Source organism: Engystomops pustulosus, chromosome 11 (assembly GCF_040894005.1).
Source record: "Engystomops pustulosus chromosome 11, aEngPut4.maternal, whole genome shotgun sequence".
NCBI classification, from domain to species: Eukaryota; Metazoa; Chordata; class Amphibia; order Anura; family Leptodactylidae; genus Engystomops; species Engystomops pustulosus.
The window spans coordinates 14,861,881-14,879,411 of record NC_092421.1 but is presented as its reverse complement, the minus strand read 5'-3'; the positions used below and the strand labels follow the sequence as shown (position 1 = coordinate 14,879,411).

At 41.5% G+C, this 17,531-nt stretch overlaps 1 protein-coding gene across 8 annotated transcripts in view; it reads right to left on the bottom strand.

Annotated features, from left to right (window-relative positions):
- The window catches only part of FAM13C (family with sequence similarity 13 member C), a 190,421-nt gene that overhangs the window by 137,871 nt on the left and 35,019 nt on the right, over positions 1 to 17,531 (bottom strand). For 6 of the 8 annotated variants that reach the window (XM_072131207.1, XM_072131200.1, XM_072131202.1 and 3 more), the window contains exon 6: positions 7,281 to 7,378. In XM_072131207.1, coding sequence (XP_071987308.1) covers positions 7,281 to 7,378 — 98 coding nt within the window. The remainder of the gene's footprint in view (positions 1 to 7,280; positions 7,379 to 17,531) is intronic. The other 2 variants (XM_072131201.1, XM_072131204.1) reach the window with 1 other exon arrangement.

Below are 17,531 nucleotides of genomic sequence, written 5' to 3'. Positions count from 1 at the left end.
TACTGCCCCCAGCAATATATAGGACGTCACAGGAAGTCCCAAGGCCTGCCACCAGATGTTTATAGGACCCGCTGGTCCCATCAGCCTTAGGCTTTACCAGAGTAATTACTAAAGGGGTGACCATATGAGGGTCTTGCATTTACCCTGGTAAAGTGGGAAACCTTTATTATTCTTAAACTGTATTTTTATTTGATTTTCCAAAATTACAACAGGGGTTTGGGTGGTGGGAGAATAGCAAATGTAGGGAGACCATCACAGGCGCCAACTCACAAAACCTAAAATTTAAATACTAGTAATAACAGTTGCAAAAAAACAGAAACAATTACTTATCTGAGAGATGGTGTAATCCATGCCTCAATAAACCATGAACATATAAGACAGAAGACTAGACAAGGGGCACAAACATAAGGACAAAGATGGGAGGTGGGAAACTCTTGACTCCTAGATTAAATAGGGAGTGTGCTTCAGTGCCTCACATTGGGGGGAATTTACTTACCCGTCCGGAGGAGTTCACAGAAAGTGCGTTGTCCGATGATATTGCCCTGTGCCGAGATTCACTAAGATTGTGCGCCCGATATCCTGCATGTGTCGCTTCCCCGCTCAGGTCCGACAGAGTCCACCTTCTTCTTCCTGGTGCATGTAAGTGCTTGATCTTGCGGCGCAATTTGAAAGTTAAATCCCACGCTCAGTCTGAATCAGTCGGATTGTCCAACGGCACGCCGCCCGATTTCTGTTGCATGAAAGCCAATGCAGCTGCGCTAAAATTCACGTGCAACACAATCCCCTGTTCAATATCTGTCACAGCCGCACCAAACCCCAAAACATCAGGAAGTCCGACAAAAGTCCGACAAAATCTGCGGACCCTTACTAAATAAGCCCCATTGTGTTAGGCCATCGTGGTGTAGCCAACCCTTTTAATGGGGTTTATTGACAAAAAAATATTTGGCTCATTTACTAAGGGTTTCCCAACGATTTCCGTTAAGCGCCGCATTTAACAGGGGATTTTTGGTGCAACACAAATCGGGGGGCGGTCCGCCGGACAACCGGAGGGGTCTGGACTACGCGCGGGATTTAACATTTTAACAGCGGGAAGAAGAAGGTGAACTCCGGCGGATGCAACGGATACAGGAACTCGGGCGCACGAGCTTCGAGAATCGCGCCGGACTTCATCTTCGTCGGACCGTCCGAATCGGGGATCGCGACCAGGTAAGTAACTTTGCCCCATTATGATGTCATCATCGATGCAATCAGTGAGCGTGTGACTTCATCATTTTGTATTCCTGCAGGAATTCTAATGTGCATGGGCATCATAGATATTACAAAATTCAGTCAACCTTCTCTGAAACAAATTAGCATTCTCACTTACTCTTCCTTTTTTTAATACGAGCTAGCTAAATCCATCATGAAGATTCACACTCTCATGGCAGATTAAGCCATAAACTGTGAAATACTTTGAGACTGCAAAAAAAATACTGGATACTTATTTTCCAGGCTGTGAATGACCTAATTTTTCAAATGTCTGCCTTATTTTTCTTAATCAAACTCAAAGCTGAATTTTCTACTGGGTAATGACACAAAGAACATTTACATTGATGGCAAAGCTGCCCAAACATACCCAAAATATAATTTATCTGACATTGCATGCTGTCACTAATACGTCCTGCTTCCAGATGGATTAAAACTTCATATAATTTACATAATGTAGACACTAATAGGAAAAAAGTTTTTGCTAACTAATTATGCTTAAACTTTTGGTTGCATTGAATGACCCCCCCAAAAAGTCATATTTATATTCTAGATTTATGAGAACTGTCAGATCAGTGAGGGTCAGATCACATGATCTGTTCCCCTTGTACCTATGGAATAGTCAGATTCCCAGAGAGAATGAACGAAAAAATCACACAGTCCCATTCAAATAGAGGTACAAGTAGACTTGATTTGTTGCTGGAGGGGGTTGGCATGAATGCTCTATGAGAGAACTGAGCGTAAAGTCTTGCCTATTTTTGTTGTGCCCATACAGAAGAATGGATTGTGCCCGGAGCAGACTCTCTATTCAGACGTCTGTGTGAAGGTGTATTCCCAAACACATTACAGTCATGGCCAAAAGTTTTGAGAATGACACAAATAGCCCGATCCCGAAGCTGAAACACAGAGACGGTCCTGGCGCTTGTTGGTCCTTCTTGGGCGCCCTGGAGCCTTTTTGGCTAAATGAATCCTCTCTCCTAGAATTCCTTGATGATGCGATAGATTGTTGACTGAGGTGCAATGTTTTTAGCTGCGATACTCTTCCCAATTAGGCCAGTTTTGTGCAGTGCAATGATGACTGCATGTGTTTCTTTAGAGATAACCATGGTTAACAGAAGAGAAACAATGATGCCAAGCACCAGCCTCCTTTTAAAGTGTCCAGTGGTGTGATTGTTACTTAATCATGACAGATTGATCCCCAGCCCTGTCCTCATCAGCACCCGCACCTGTGTTACTGGAGCAATCACGGAAACAATGTTAGCTGCTACTTTTAAGGCAGGCCTGCAATGACGTTGAAATGTGTTTTGGGGTAAAAAGTTCATTTTCTAGGCAAATATTGACTTTGCAATTAATTGCTGTTAAGCTGATCCCTCTTTATAATATTCTGGAGTGTATGCAAATTGCCATTATAAAACCTGATGCAGCACTTTGTAAACATTAACATTTGTATCATTCTCAAAACTTTTGGCCATGACTGTACATTACTCTGAATACATTACATTGTTCTCAAACATAAATGTATCTCTTCATGTAAAATTTAGTTTCATGTTTTGTGCTGTATAAGCTCCACAATAAACCCTCCACTATGTACATCACAGTTCACACTGCTCCACATGCACACATAGAATGAAAGGATAAGAAATGCTGCATGACCCTAAGGAAGGCAGATGGCCGTAGGAATAACATAGCATAGGAATGTGACCTTGATGTGTCTGCAGTGGGTTGTATGGCATCAACATTTGTCTCGCATTGATATTATCCCACTGTAAAACAATACTGGAGCTCAGAGATTAACTCAAGAAATGTAATAGACACAAGCTAATGCTTATCTAGTGGTAGTATTTTCAAGGTCATTTGTGGTTTTTAACTCTCTCTAGTTCATTAGTCCCTTATTATTTAAAGGGACTGTTCACTAATAAGAAACTTTAGCAGGGTATGTATAAAGCGGGAGCAGTGGGTCATGTGGCTACTGATAAACCTGATATCAAGTTTCTTATTATTAGCCAACCCCTTTATTTTACATACATGGACCCCCTATAGCCTATATGAGGCAGTACATTATGTATGAGCTATGAAATTCTATTCAATTCAAGGACTGTAGCAGATTGGAAGTATATTCTCGAGTATAAGCCGACCCAAGTATAAGCCAAGGCCCCTAATTTTACCACAAAAAACTTGGGAAAACCTATTGACTCGAGTATAAGCCGAGGGTGGGAAATGCATTGGTCACAGCCTCCCCATTATATAGCCTGCCGGACCCTGCCCCATAGTATATAGCCAGCACCTGCCCCCCAGTATATAGCCTGCCAGCCCATATTACCCAGTATATAGCCAGCCCCCTGCCCCAATATATAGCCAGCCCCCTGCCCCAGTATATCTAGCCAGCAGCAGGAAGGGGATCACGAAAGGTGAGTTTTAATATATTTTTTTTCTCGAGTTTGGGTTTTCAGCACATTTTTTGTGCTGAAAAACTAGGCTTATACTCGAGTATATATGGAATCCGCTCGGATTCAGCAGTCTCATGGAGGTGAATGGAACGAATAATAACATTATAATTAGAGATGAGCGAACATGCTCGTCCGAGCTTGATGCTCGGTCGAGCATTAGGGTACTCGAGACGGCTCGTTGCTCGGACGAGTATTTCCCCTGCTCGAGATCGAGCATTTAATTAAAAAAAACACAGTGAAGAACAATGAAGAATAGAATAAAAACAGTGAACACAGGATCATTTAAGATAAAAACACAGTGCAGAACACAGTGCAGAATAGATTACAGATGTTCGGCACATCTGCTTACTTGTCGGAAGATACGCGCGGAACGGTGCGAACAAAATAGCATGTGAAGAACAATATATATGTGTGTAGAACACATTGCAGATGTATTTAAACATCTGCAATGTGTTCTTCACACACATATATATTGTTCTTCACATGCTATTTAGTTCGCGCCGTTCCGCGCGTATCTCCCGACAAGTAAGCAGATGTGCCGAACATCTGTAATCTATTCTGCACTGTGTTCTGCACTGTGTTTTTATCTTAAATGATCCTGTGTTCACTGTGTTCACTGTGTTCACTGTTTTTATTCTATTCTTCACTGTTCTTTACATCTGCTAACTTGTCGGGAGATAATATACGCGCGGAACAGTGAAGAATAGATCGCAGATGTTTGCAAATTATCAGAAGACATTATTTTTCAATTAAATAACACATTTTATTCCTGAACCATGGTCCCTTTGAAAAATGCTCGGGTCTCCCATTGACTTCAATGGGGCTCGTTACTCGAAACGAGCACTCGAGCATCTGGAAATGTTCGGCTCGAGTAACGAGCACCCGAGCATTTTAGTGCTCGCTCATCTCTAATTATAATGACATCATTAAGTATAGCACTCTTGCTTTATTTCGTGAAAATAAAATATATCCAGATCTGAACAAATCTGCAATGGGAGAATACTCCGAAGGGTGCTGTGGTAACGGATAGGTCGCCATACAAAGACTGGAATTAAATGGTTCACCTTCATTAGCAGATATTACTCTGGTGAAGACTAGGGTTAAAGAGGACATTTCATCACCTGCATCCCTCTTCATCCTTTACTCATTGATTACAATGTGCAAATGGCACATTGTAATGAATAGACAAAACCCCACAATGACGTCCTGCGGAACAGCGATCTTTACCAAGATGGTGGTGCCCATGTGCCGCCATCTTTTTGAAGCCACCGGCAGCACTGACCATAAACAGACAGGGGCACGGATTAGACGGACCGCGGCGCGGGACATCAGCACTGGTGGAGGAGGTGAGTACGCATTTATTATTTTTAAGAAGCCTGCCCCGCCCCGCCCCAGCACAATTTTACTGTGTTCCTGTCAGTCCATGGAGAATGCAAAGGCTGACTAATTGCAGTATATAACATTGAAAAAGTGTTCAAATGATCACTTGTTCAAGTCCCCCACTGGGACAAAGTAAAACAACTACAAAAAAAAACTACAAATAAAAAAACATTAATGAAAGAATAAGTCCCAAAATTCCCCAATCCAATGTTAAAACATATATTACATAGAAAAGTGAAAATAACCACAAAAACACTACATAATTGGTATTTCCATGTCCGTAACAACCCTTATAATAAAATAACATTTCTCACCAAATGAGTTCTATATTCTGCAAAACAAAGTCAATCATAAAAAGTTATATAAGTCGTCATAATCGTGGTCTCCCATAGAATAAATATAACAAACTTCTTGTTGTTAAGTTGTTTTTTCTTACATTGAGGGGAGTAGTTGCTCTAATGGGGTAATTTATGGCGTTTTACTATTATTTAGGCCTCTCAAGGTCACTTGAAAGGTGTGCAGGGCCCTCCAAATATAGGTTTTGGTGATTTTAATAAAAATGTGAAAAATCTCAAAATCCCCTGGATATGTTAAAGCGTTCCAAGCTTGGGCCTGAAGCCCTTAAGTGAATAAGTCTTTAAAGGGTTAAAGATATATCAGGCACAACACAAAAAAACTATCTTGCACGGCTAACTTTGCTAGGAGAGGCGCCAAAAACATTGCAAATATAAGAGAAAAATAGAGAAAAGCTTAACCCCTTTAGACATGTCCATGTAAACCCTCAAGGGACAGGGGCCCAGAAAGAAAAAGAAAGAACAAATACTTTGGCTTCTGGGCTCCTGCATCACTTAACTACTCCCAGATTAAAGGGAACCTGTCACCAGGAGACCCATTTTCAGCACTCCCCCAGTCCCCACAGAGAATAGTACATACTCTGCCAAAGTGTTTTTGTATTAAAAATTGGTTTTACAGAAAAAAAGATACGTTATATTGTACCTTTCATTAGCATCTGCTGTGTGACTAGGCACTCGTCCACTGGGAAGGGCTGGAAAGGAGCAGTTCCCCCCCACCCTTGGGAAGCCGCTTCTCCATGTGACCTTTTCAAATATATGAAAACACCCATCACTTGGCTTAGCAACGTCCCCTGTTCCTCTACAGCCAATCCCGAGTGTGGGGAGTTATTCATATATTTGAAATGGTCACATGGAGAAGCTGTTTCCCAAGGGTGGGGGGGCTCCTTTCCAGCCACTCCCAGTGGACAAGTGCCTAGTCATACAACAGATGCTAATGAAAGGTACAATATAACATATCTTTTTTTCTGTAAAACCTATTTTTTATACAAAAACACTTTGGCAGTGTATGTACTATGCTCTGTGGGGACTGGGGGAGTGCTAAAAATGGGTCTCCTGGTGACAGGTTTCCTTTAATGAGAATCTGTAATCAGAAATTGGCCCAATAAACCACCACCATTATGTTGTCAAGTAGTTGAACAGCTTCTAGATCATGTTTCCTTCAAGGCCCAGCTGGTGGCATCATCCAGAAAATCAACTTTGAAGTGAGATGTAAGTTAGATGTATAAAGTCAGAGAGGAGGAGAGTTTAACATTGACTTCAAGCTCTCCCTACCGCTGAACACCACCTCCCACCTAATTGACATAATGCGACGGACTTCAGGAAATCTGATCAATGATGTCCCTGAAGGCAGCACCATCAATTACAGTGAAGGGGGCATTTTAAGGCAGGAAAAGCTTGACTTATGTTAAACTCTCCGCCTCCTTGACTTCATAAAACCAATTTACATGTCACTTCTGAGTTGATTTTCTGGAAGATGACACCACACTGGGCCATGAAAGAAATATCATCAGGAAGCTCAGCTTCTTGACAACATACTGTTAGTGGTTTATAAGGCCGATTTCTGATGACAGGTTCCCTTTAAAGCCCTGCGTCTGACCAACAGTTCCAGGGGCTCACAGGACCTGCTACATCTTATGAGTGGCCTCCCTGGACCAGAGAACATTGCAGGAATAAAAGACCCCTGAAAAACAGTATTGATGTCCCATTTCTGAAGAAGCCACTCAGAAAAAGCGGGTCCCATGACCCCCAGAACTTCTAGTAGGGCCCCTCCTGGGGGTTTTCATATGCATAGAATACCCTTTAAAGTACATGATTCTTATAATAATACAAGAAGTTGAACAACATTAGTACTTACTGGAGTGCCGTTTGTGTCGTGCTTCCCAGTGGTTTCAGATTTTCAATGTCATCACTAGGTAATATTTCCATACTGCTATCTTTACACTCTGGCATCTCCTAAATACAATACAAAAGATAAGATTCTATGTTCTTAAGAGTTACAATATTTACAGCTATACACATGGAGCAAATAAAAACACAAAGCAAAACCATTTGAAGAGATGTAATTTTGTTATTATTGTTATTACAGTTTAGCAGATATAAATACCAGGGGTGCATGAAGACTGTTTGGGCTGTCTCAATATTATAGCCCATATAAATTTGGAACCACTTCCAACATATGGTACTAGAATCAAGCTTCTTGGGCAGTGGCGTAACTAGGAGAGACAGGGCCCCCAAGCAGGATACTGCATGGGGCCCCCCTTCCCACTTAAAAAATATAAATATTAGTATACTCACACATGCGAGTTACAATCACATATAAATACACTCATGTGCATATACACATACACACAGTGCCATATGCAATATACTCACATACAGTGTATACAGACACCATATACACATCACAGATACTGCATATATACATCACAGTATATATTATATACATATTATGCTGGACAATGTGCAGTACAATATAGATATAATGTTGCACATCCTGCATTCTTTATTGTGTCAGGTCGGATGACGGGGCCCCCTGACACTGTGGGCCCCATAGCGGTTGCTGTGGCTGCTACCGTTGTAGTTACGCCCCTGTTCTTGGGGAATGGAGGATGCATCCCTTCTGTCTGCTTTCAATCTGCATTTTCAGGACCATTGGAGGACCTTCAAAGGTCGTGAAATGGCTCTTGTGTTTATGTGTATTGAGAGCAGGAACAGATGTACGTGGATTCAATGGGAGAAGGTCTTTCTCAGTATTAAATTTGTTGGGTGGTTTGGTTGGGCCCCGGGCTACTGCTTAAACCGCCTATATCAGTGGTGGCGAACCTATAGCACGGGTGCCAGAGGTGGCACTCAGAGCCCTTTCTGTGGGATCCCAGGCCATGACCAGAGAGGACTCCAGGTATCTTCCTGAATTCCCAGACAGCCCAGGACTTGCTGTGCACAGAGCTATTTTAAAGTGACAGCTCTACCTGGGACTGCTGGAGGAGTGGGAAGGTGTGGACAGATCTGGATTATCATTGTAATCATTGTATCATTGATTATCCTGCTCCGGCCGTGGCATTTCTTCCTATTTATGGGACCCTGGAGGGAAGCTACAATGATCATCCAAATTTCTTCTATTTTCTGCTTTATTGGTGTCCTCAGGAGGCTGATATCAATTAAAGCTGTGAAGGAGCAGGGTGTATAAATCAAAAATTACATTTCTGTGTTGGAACTTTGTGATAAATTAGTGGGTCTCGGTTGAGTTTGGGCACTCGGTCTCTAAAAGGTTCGCCATCACTGGTCTGTATTATAATCCACTACTGATGGTACAGTATCCACAATGATTGTGATTTTAAAAATTCCATTCTAACATTTTAATTGCCATAAAATACAATTAAAATACAATAAAAAAGATTATAGGAATTATTCCATTTAGCGCACACATTTGTGGCATAAGGTTCCCTCCACCTTTTCTGTACTGGACCTGAAGGAATCTGACAAGTCCATGGAAACAAGCCATAAGGTGTAAAGTCTACACCCAATTCAGCACTAGCTTGGGATCCATAAGCAAACTTACTATGCACCAAAGCACCTGTTATTAGGAGTGTTGAAAATATTACTGGGAAATCTATTTAAAAAAATATTCTCACTGACCTTCCCTGCTCCATAGCATGGACTTGGAGCAGTAACCATGTGTTCATCATGTCCTGAACATCAGCATCATAAAATGGAAGTCAATAAGAATGTCACATCACATCAAAAGTATTTTGCAAGTCTGTAGATCATGTTTTTCCACCCTGCCACATAAACTTTGGCTGCTCCAATTGATTCCTAAAGTGTTCCTAATATGTGCACCAGTTTAAAAAAAAAATCTCCCCAGTGGATGTAGAGAATGTTTAACTTTTTGGAAAATTTTAATATAAAATTTGATGTATTCTGCGATAAAAACATATGTTGTAAGGTTTGTCCACTGCATGTACTCTGATGCATATACTGAGTGGTGGCTCATTGCCACTTGGAGTGAGATCTGTCAGACCTCTCAGCTTGGTCTTGAAAGGGGTAAAAGTAGTTGGTGCAAAGTCCATCCAATCAAAATAATTTACCTTATATACTCGAGTATAAGCCTAGTTTTTCAGCACAAAAAATGTGCTGAAAAACCCAAACTCGGCTTATACTCGAGTCAAAAAAATAAATATATCTAAACTCACCTTTCCGGCGACCCCTGTATATCTTCTGTGTGATCTGTCCGGCAGCGGCGGCAGGCTATATATACTGGGGCAGGGGCTGGCAGGCTATATACACTGGGGCAGGGGCTGGCAGGCTATATACACTGGGGCAGGGGCTGGCAGGCTATATACACTGGGGCAGGGGCTGGCAGGCTATATACACTGGGGCAGGGGCTGGCAGGCTATACACACTGGGGCAGGGGCTGGCTGGCTATATACACTGGGGCAGGGGCTGGCTGGCTATATACTGAGGAGGCTGTGACCAATGCATTTCCCACCCTCGGCTTATACTCGAGTCAATAGGTTTTCCCAGTATTTTGTGGTAAAATTAGGGGCCTCGGCTTATACTCGGGTCGGCTTATACTCGAGTATATACGGTAATACAATGGCTAGACATAACTGTACCACTGTACAGGCGGTCCCCTACTTAAGAACATCCGACTTACACACGACCCCAAGTTACAAACGGACCTCTGGATGTTGGTAATTCAATGTACTTTATCCCTAGGATATAATGATCACCAGTAGGAGTTATAAAATGTGTCTACAATTAAGCTTTATTGTTAATCCTGGTTCTTATGACAACCCAACATTTTTAAAAATCCATTTGTCACAGAGACCAAAAAAAATTTGTCTGGGGTTACAATGATAAAATATACAGTTTCAACTTAAGAACAAACCTACGGAACCTATCCTGTAGGTAACCTGGGGACTGCCTGTATTTGCTTCTCTATTTGCGGTTGAACACAGATGAATTGGATGCCATTGCAGCGGCATCACCAACTCTTTATATAAAGTGAGGAACTCAAAGACCTGTTATTGTTATGGTTTGGTATCCTAGTAGTTAGAACCCTGACAATCTATCAAGATCACGTGTTATTGCTGGAATACGTCTTTATATCAATACTGACTTCAGCTTCAACTTCAGAGACCAACCCATAAGATGAGCTCTGAAGGGAACTGAGCAGCCTGCAATGTATCAGAGTACAAGTAAGAAGATAAAATTTCACTTCAAATCTCATTATAAAGCAAATGCAAAATAAAATTCTCCCATAGGTGTCCACAGGCTTTAAATACTGTTGCTAAAAATGAGCCATTATACTTTTATAGGTTCAGATTTTTTTTACCTTATGTTACTATTAATTCTGTAGTAAGGAACACATATGTATCTAATTGAAATGGTCAAATCTATTGATCTCTTTCCTACATCTCCTTTACCATCAGAATGACACAGTTGTACTGTGTAACCAACATTAGCTCTGAGCTTGCAGACATAACATTTGCATGTACACTACCAGAAAGCACCACTGCCCAAGATAGATGTGTGGATATCTGTGCTTGATGAGTCAGAGCAAGAAGGATATTGTATATGTGTTTATTTCAGTTCACAATGGCAGGTTGCCCATGTAATCTGTGTTAATGTTTCTTATAACTTTACTAGCTGCCATCTAGGAAATGTGTCTACTCCCTGTGAATACAGGACCATCTCACTGTTCTTCTGAGCCCACATTTTAGTTATTTGAATGGACCAATAAATAAGTTTTCAGTGATATTACAAGTAGATGTTAGACCCCCACTGCAAAATTTCAATGGGGCCCAAATTAGCAACACAATGGGGCACATTTACTTACCCGTCCCATTGACGCCGCTGATCCGGAATGTCCAACAAGGATTCGGAGCTGCCACGATTCCCTAAAATCGTGAGTCCAATTTCCTGCATGTGTCGCTTCCCCACTGAGGTCCGCCAGTGTTCACCTTCTTCTACCGGTGCATGTGAGTGCATGGCTTGCGACACAATTTTGAATGTTAAATCCCGCGCTTAGTCTGAATTAGTCCCCCCATTTCTGGCGCATGAAAGTCGGTGCGATTGTGCCAAAATCACCAGTTAAATGCGGCGCAAAACGGAAAAAGTTGGGAAACCCAGCGAAAATGCTATGCGTGGACCCTTAGTAAATGTGCCCCAATATGAATTACTCAGACTCTTGTCCTGCTTTTTCTCACTTTTGGTAGTCTGTTAACAGGGGCATGATCACTGTTAATTGTTAGGCCCCTAATGCAGCTTTTCTGTACTTTTTAACACCAATAGGGGTATTTATGAAGGTCTCTATGCCATAGTTGGGCCAAAAAATTTGGTAACTTTTTGAATTTTTAAGCTGCTTACTCCTTTTTTAAAAAAAAGATACATAGTGGATATGTATACGCCTGCTATGTTATACTACATGTATTAAATGCTGTTTTTCAAAGAGTCAGAATTGTTCAAATCTCACTTCAGTAAGGGCGGAGTAGAAAGAGAAGTGACATCTATGGACAGATGCGTTTAACGTGACTGAGTTCAGTTCAAGAACAAATGTTCTATGTGCTAGAGGGATTTCACGGGCCGAACCTCATATTACTCAGTTCAATTATTCTAGATTCTGAAAATCCTTCTAGCACATGGAGCATTTTCTCAGATCAAACAAGTTCATAGGCAACTGGCCTTAAAGGGCATCTACCAGCAGAATCAAGGATTGTAAAACAAGCCCACTGACATACTGGTGTACCCACCCTCTGCCAGAATCTGCTCTTCTTTTAGCTTCTTATGCTCTGATGTTTACAAAAAAAGGCTTTCAAAATTATGTAAATGAGCCTGAGGGGTTCTGGGCTCTAGCAGGCTCATTTGCATAATTTGTAAAGCCTTTTTTTTTCCTCTTAAAAACAAGGGCATCAAAATCTTAAAGAAGAGCAGATCCTACCACAGGGGCCACACACTAGTATGTCCGCGTGCTAAGTTTACAATCATTGACCGTGGTGTTAGATCTCGCTTAAATATGCACTTAACTTATTAACTCAACATTGCATTTAATTATTTAGCCACAAATTCCCTCAATTTAGATGTTTCTATATTATGATGCATATTGACCCGTACAGTATATTCTGTAATATTCTGCAGTCCGGAAAAGTTTTACAAACACAATGATGACCCACCATGAGATAAAATTCGATGACTACGGTAATACTAGCTACTGGTAAATCATAGGTACTAGGCCTAGTTACATAGTGAAAGATAGCCGAATGGCAAGGTTGTCTGTAAAAGTTCTACCAAGTGTTCACTAAGCATCAAAAAAGACCTTGGTCACTTTAAAAATGTTATTACTTTGTTGCTGTATGATTTATGTATCTCTACTACACTGTGTAGCTTTATTTCAAGAACTTGGCCTTCTGTGCTAACCTCCCTCATCGCATCGTCTTTTCTTTACATATTATAAAGATATATCATGAACTCATTTTTCTCCACTGCTCTTAGCATTATATATTTACAATCCTAGAAAAGTTGATGCGGCCTTAACACTTTTCAGTTACATTCTCAGTTATACCCAGTATATGTACTTGAGGTCACGGAAAACTTCCTATAAACTTCCTAGAACTTCCAACTACTTTCACCTATTACGCAATGCCTAAGGCAGTAACAAATATTTCACACTTGCAAGAACAATACTGTTGACCTTTTTGTCCTTGTTTCTGCCTCAAAGTGTTTTTCCATAAATCCCACTGGCGTATCAAACATTAGGGCATCTGGAAGTCATAAAGGTCGTCCCCAGAATCACATCTTTATACAGCTCACGCAGGTCTGGTGCATCCATGTTTTATAGACATAGCAATTTGCTTTAATGAATAGTATTTAATTCTACATTTACTTGGACTTTCTCCAATAATAAATGATCCAGGGAATTCAGCAGTCTTCATAAATAGTGCACCCTGAGTGTACAAGTCCATGTTGTGATCACTCTTTATATCCCTTAGGGAAGCCCAGAATCTAATATCACCATATATTCTGGCAGAAAATGGGGCACATTTACTTACCAGTCCCTGGCGCGTTCCCCAATCCGGGATGTCCGACTGAAATCCACTGTGCCGCGATTCACTTAGATTGTGCTCCCAATTTCTGCATGTGTCTCTTCCCCGCTCAGGTCCGCTGGAGTTCACCTTCTTCTTCCCGGTGTATGTAAGTGCATGTCTTACAAACGATCGTCGGATCTTACAGACGATGGGCCGGATCGGGCCCGTTTTCTGTCGCGTGAAAACCGGCGCGATTGCGCCAAAATCCGTTCGCGTGCGACACAATCCCCTTCTAAATACCTGTCACAGCGGCAAAGTAGTAGGGCAAACGAAGCTGCCCATCCAAGATGAGAAGGAAACAAATGTCCATAAAGAAATATAGCCCAGAAATCATTAACAAATTAACCCCCAGATTCCCATCAGAACACCATATATCCATAATCTCCCCTCCCCGGTATCAATCAACTTCTTCCATCCTTAACTGGGGTTGATAGTCCTCTGATATGACATCTGAAGTCTTCCCAATGTACCCTCCTTACAGCTTCACCATCTCATGAACTGAAATTTTATTGATGAAATTTACTCATCAATTCATCAATTTCTCCTGTTGTGAACCAGCAGAAAAATTTAAGGCCAACAATTTACAGAAAAAATAGTTGGCCTTAAAATTTGCTCTTTTCTCCACCTACTTTCTATTGAAGAACAGATATACACACACCGGCCACTTTATTAGGTACACCATGCTAGTAACGGGTTGGACCCCCTTTTGCCTTCAGAACTGCCTCAATTCTTCGTGGCATAGATACAACAAGGTGCTGGAAGCATTCCTCAGAGATTTTGGTCCATATTGACATGATGGCATCACACAGTTGCCGCAGATTTGTCAGCTGCACATCCATGATGCGAATCTTCCGTTCCACCACATCCCAAAGATGCTCTATTGGATTGAGATCTGGTGACTGTGGAGGCCATTTGTGTCCAGTGACCTCATTGTCATGTTCAAGAAACCAGTCTGAGATGATTCCAGCTTTATGACATGGCGCATTATCCTGCTGAAAGTAGCCATCAGATGTTACAGGGTACATTGTGCTCATAAAGGGATGGACATGGTCAGCAACAATACTCAGGTAGGCTGTAGCGTTGCAACGATGCTCAATTGGTACCAAGGGGCCCAAAGAGTGCCAAGAAAATATTCCCCACACCATGACACCACCACCACCAGCCTGAACCGTTGATACAAGGCAGGATGGATCCATGCTTTCATGTTGTTGACGCAAAATTCTGACCCTACCATCCGAATGTCGCAGCAGAAATCGAGACTCATCAGACCAGGCAACGTTTTTCCAATCTTCTACTGTCCAATTTCGATGAGCTTGTGCAAATTGTAGCCTCAGTTTCCTGTTCTTAGCTGAAAGGAGTGGCACCCGGTGTGGTCTTCTGCTGCTGTAGCCCATCTGCCTCAAAGTTCGACGTACTGTGCATTCAGAGATGCTCTTCTGCCTACCTTGGTTGTAACGGGTGGCAATTTGAGTCACTATTGCTTTTCTATCAGCTCGAACCAGTCTGCCCATTCTCCTCTGACCTCTGGCATCAACAAGGCATTTCCGCCCACAGAACTGCCGCTCACTGGATGTTTTTTCTTTTTCGGACCATTTTCTGTAAACCCTAGAGATGGTTGTGCTTGAAAATCCCAGTAGATCAGCAGTTTCTGAAATACTCAGACCAGCCCTTCTGGCACCAACAACCATGCCACGTTCAAAGGCACTCAAATCACCTTTCTTCCCCATACTGATGCTCGGTTTGAACTGTAGGAGATTGTCTTGACCATGTCTACATGCCTAAATGCACTGAGTTGCCGCCATGTGATTGGCTGATTAGAAATTAAGTGTTAACGAGCAGTTGGACAGGAGTACCTAATAAAGTGGCCGGTAAGTGTATATTGACTAGAGATGAGCGAGCACTAAAATGCTTGGATGCTCGTTATTCGAGACAAACTTTTCCCGATGCTCGAGTGCTCGTATGGGATAACGAGCCCCATTGAAGTCAATGGGAGACCCAAGCATTTTTCACTGAAGAAGAACACATTGCAGATGTTTGCAGATGTTTTCACTGAAAGAACACATTGAAAGAGCACAGTAAAGAACACATTGCAGGTGTTTCCATACATCTGCAATGTGTTCTTCACACATATTGTTCTTCACATACTATTGTGAAGAACACCGTTCGGCACGCGTGTCTTCGGATAAGTTAGCAGATGTACGGAAACATCTGCAATGTGTTCTTCACTGTGTTCTTCACTGTGTTCTTCACTTAAATGATCCTGTGTTCACTGTTTTCATTGTATTCTTCACTGTTCTTCACTGTGTTTTTTTAAGTAAATGCTCGATCTCGAGCAGGGGAAATACTTGTCCGAGCAACGAGCCGTTTCGAGTATGCTAATACTCGAACGAGCATCAAGCTTGGACGAGTATACTAGCTCATCTCTAATATTGACCTGACTGTCCGGGGTTACAATTGTTGGCATTGTATGACATTGAGTATTGTTTTTAACACCCCCACCCCCCTCACTAAAAAAGGTAAGTTGTAACAAATGATGAAGAAAGAAAGATTTACAGAATCCAGCACGGGTGTGAAACAAGCCTTCCTTGTTTCTAATTTTTATAGCTTCTAGTCCAGTAGTGGTGAGATTCTTAGATACCTTTGTTTGAATGGTAATTAAAATATCAATTAGAAAGTTCATTAAAATGAATTGCCATGTGATTTCTCCATTAAACCGAGATGACTAAACTCACAAAATTAATTAAATGAAAAAAGTGTTAAATTTATTAACAGTGGAACATAAATAAAATCTTTTAGATAATAAATCAACATCACCTATTTTAAAATTCTTATAATTTATTTATCAACTAATTTATCATTTCTTAGCACTTTTGTTCAAATTTACAAATGTAGTCTCATAGACTCACGTATTGCAGCTGCCCAATTATTCTGAATGTATCTGTAGCCAAGGGTTAAAGGAGGTGGGGTGTTATAGAGATAGTACCTTATAAGAGGTCAATGGGGCTTATTTACTAAGGGTCTGCGGCAGCACTTTCGTTGGATTTTCCAGAATTTATCATATGTCGGCACAAAAGTTATATTAGTTATAAGTTTGTTTTCTAGATGATCCTGGTGTGTCCAGCTTAGCGACAAACAAATTCGGGATCAAGGTGAAGAGGAGTGGGGGTGAGTATTAATTGAGGTTTTTTTTCATGTTATCTACCAATGACAATGTGGTGCTGGACCCACACATGTGACACTGTCTCATAAAGCAAAATATCAAAGTTTTCTATATAATGGGGCACATTTACTAAGGGTCCGCGGACCGCATTTTCGCCAGGTTTCCTGACTTTTTTCCGTTTTAGGCCGCATTTAATTGGGGTTTTGGCGCACGCAATCGGATTTTGGCACAATCGCGCCGACTTTCATGCGACACAAATCGGGGACATGGCCGCCGGGGCCGTGGCTGTCGGTCAACCTGACAGATCCGGACTGAGCGCGGGATTTAACATTTAAAATTGTGTCGCAAGCCATGCACTTACATGCACCAGGAAGAAGATGGTGAACTCCGGCAACACATGGAGGGAATGTGAGTCGCGGCAGCTCCGAATCCTCGTCGGACAACGCACCTCAGGGATCGTGACGGGACAGGTAAGTAAATGTGCCCCAATGACTGTTGTTCTAAATAACTATTCTTTGCTTTCTGTTTAGTAACATGATTGCTGATGCTGGCAAAATATGAATGAATATCAAAGAAAGAGAAATTTGGAGCCAGAAATGCCTATGTGTCACTGCATAAACCCAAACCATATTAAGGACTATGCAAAACATTTTATTTTATCTGTCTATTACATGCTGGGTTGTTTTTGGCTACATTTATCTAAACTTTCAGCATTCTGTAACCTTTGTCAGTGAACAGTGACTTTTTCAGTTGTTGATGAATTTGTGTTTCCTTCTTCCCACAGTGCAGGATCAGCGCAGTCCATGTAAAATTATGGATGCTTCTCTAATGGGAATAAGCAGAAATTGGGAAAATATGTTTT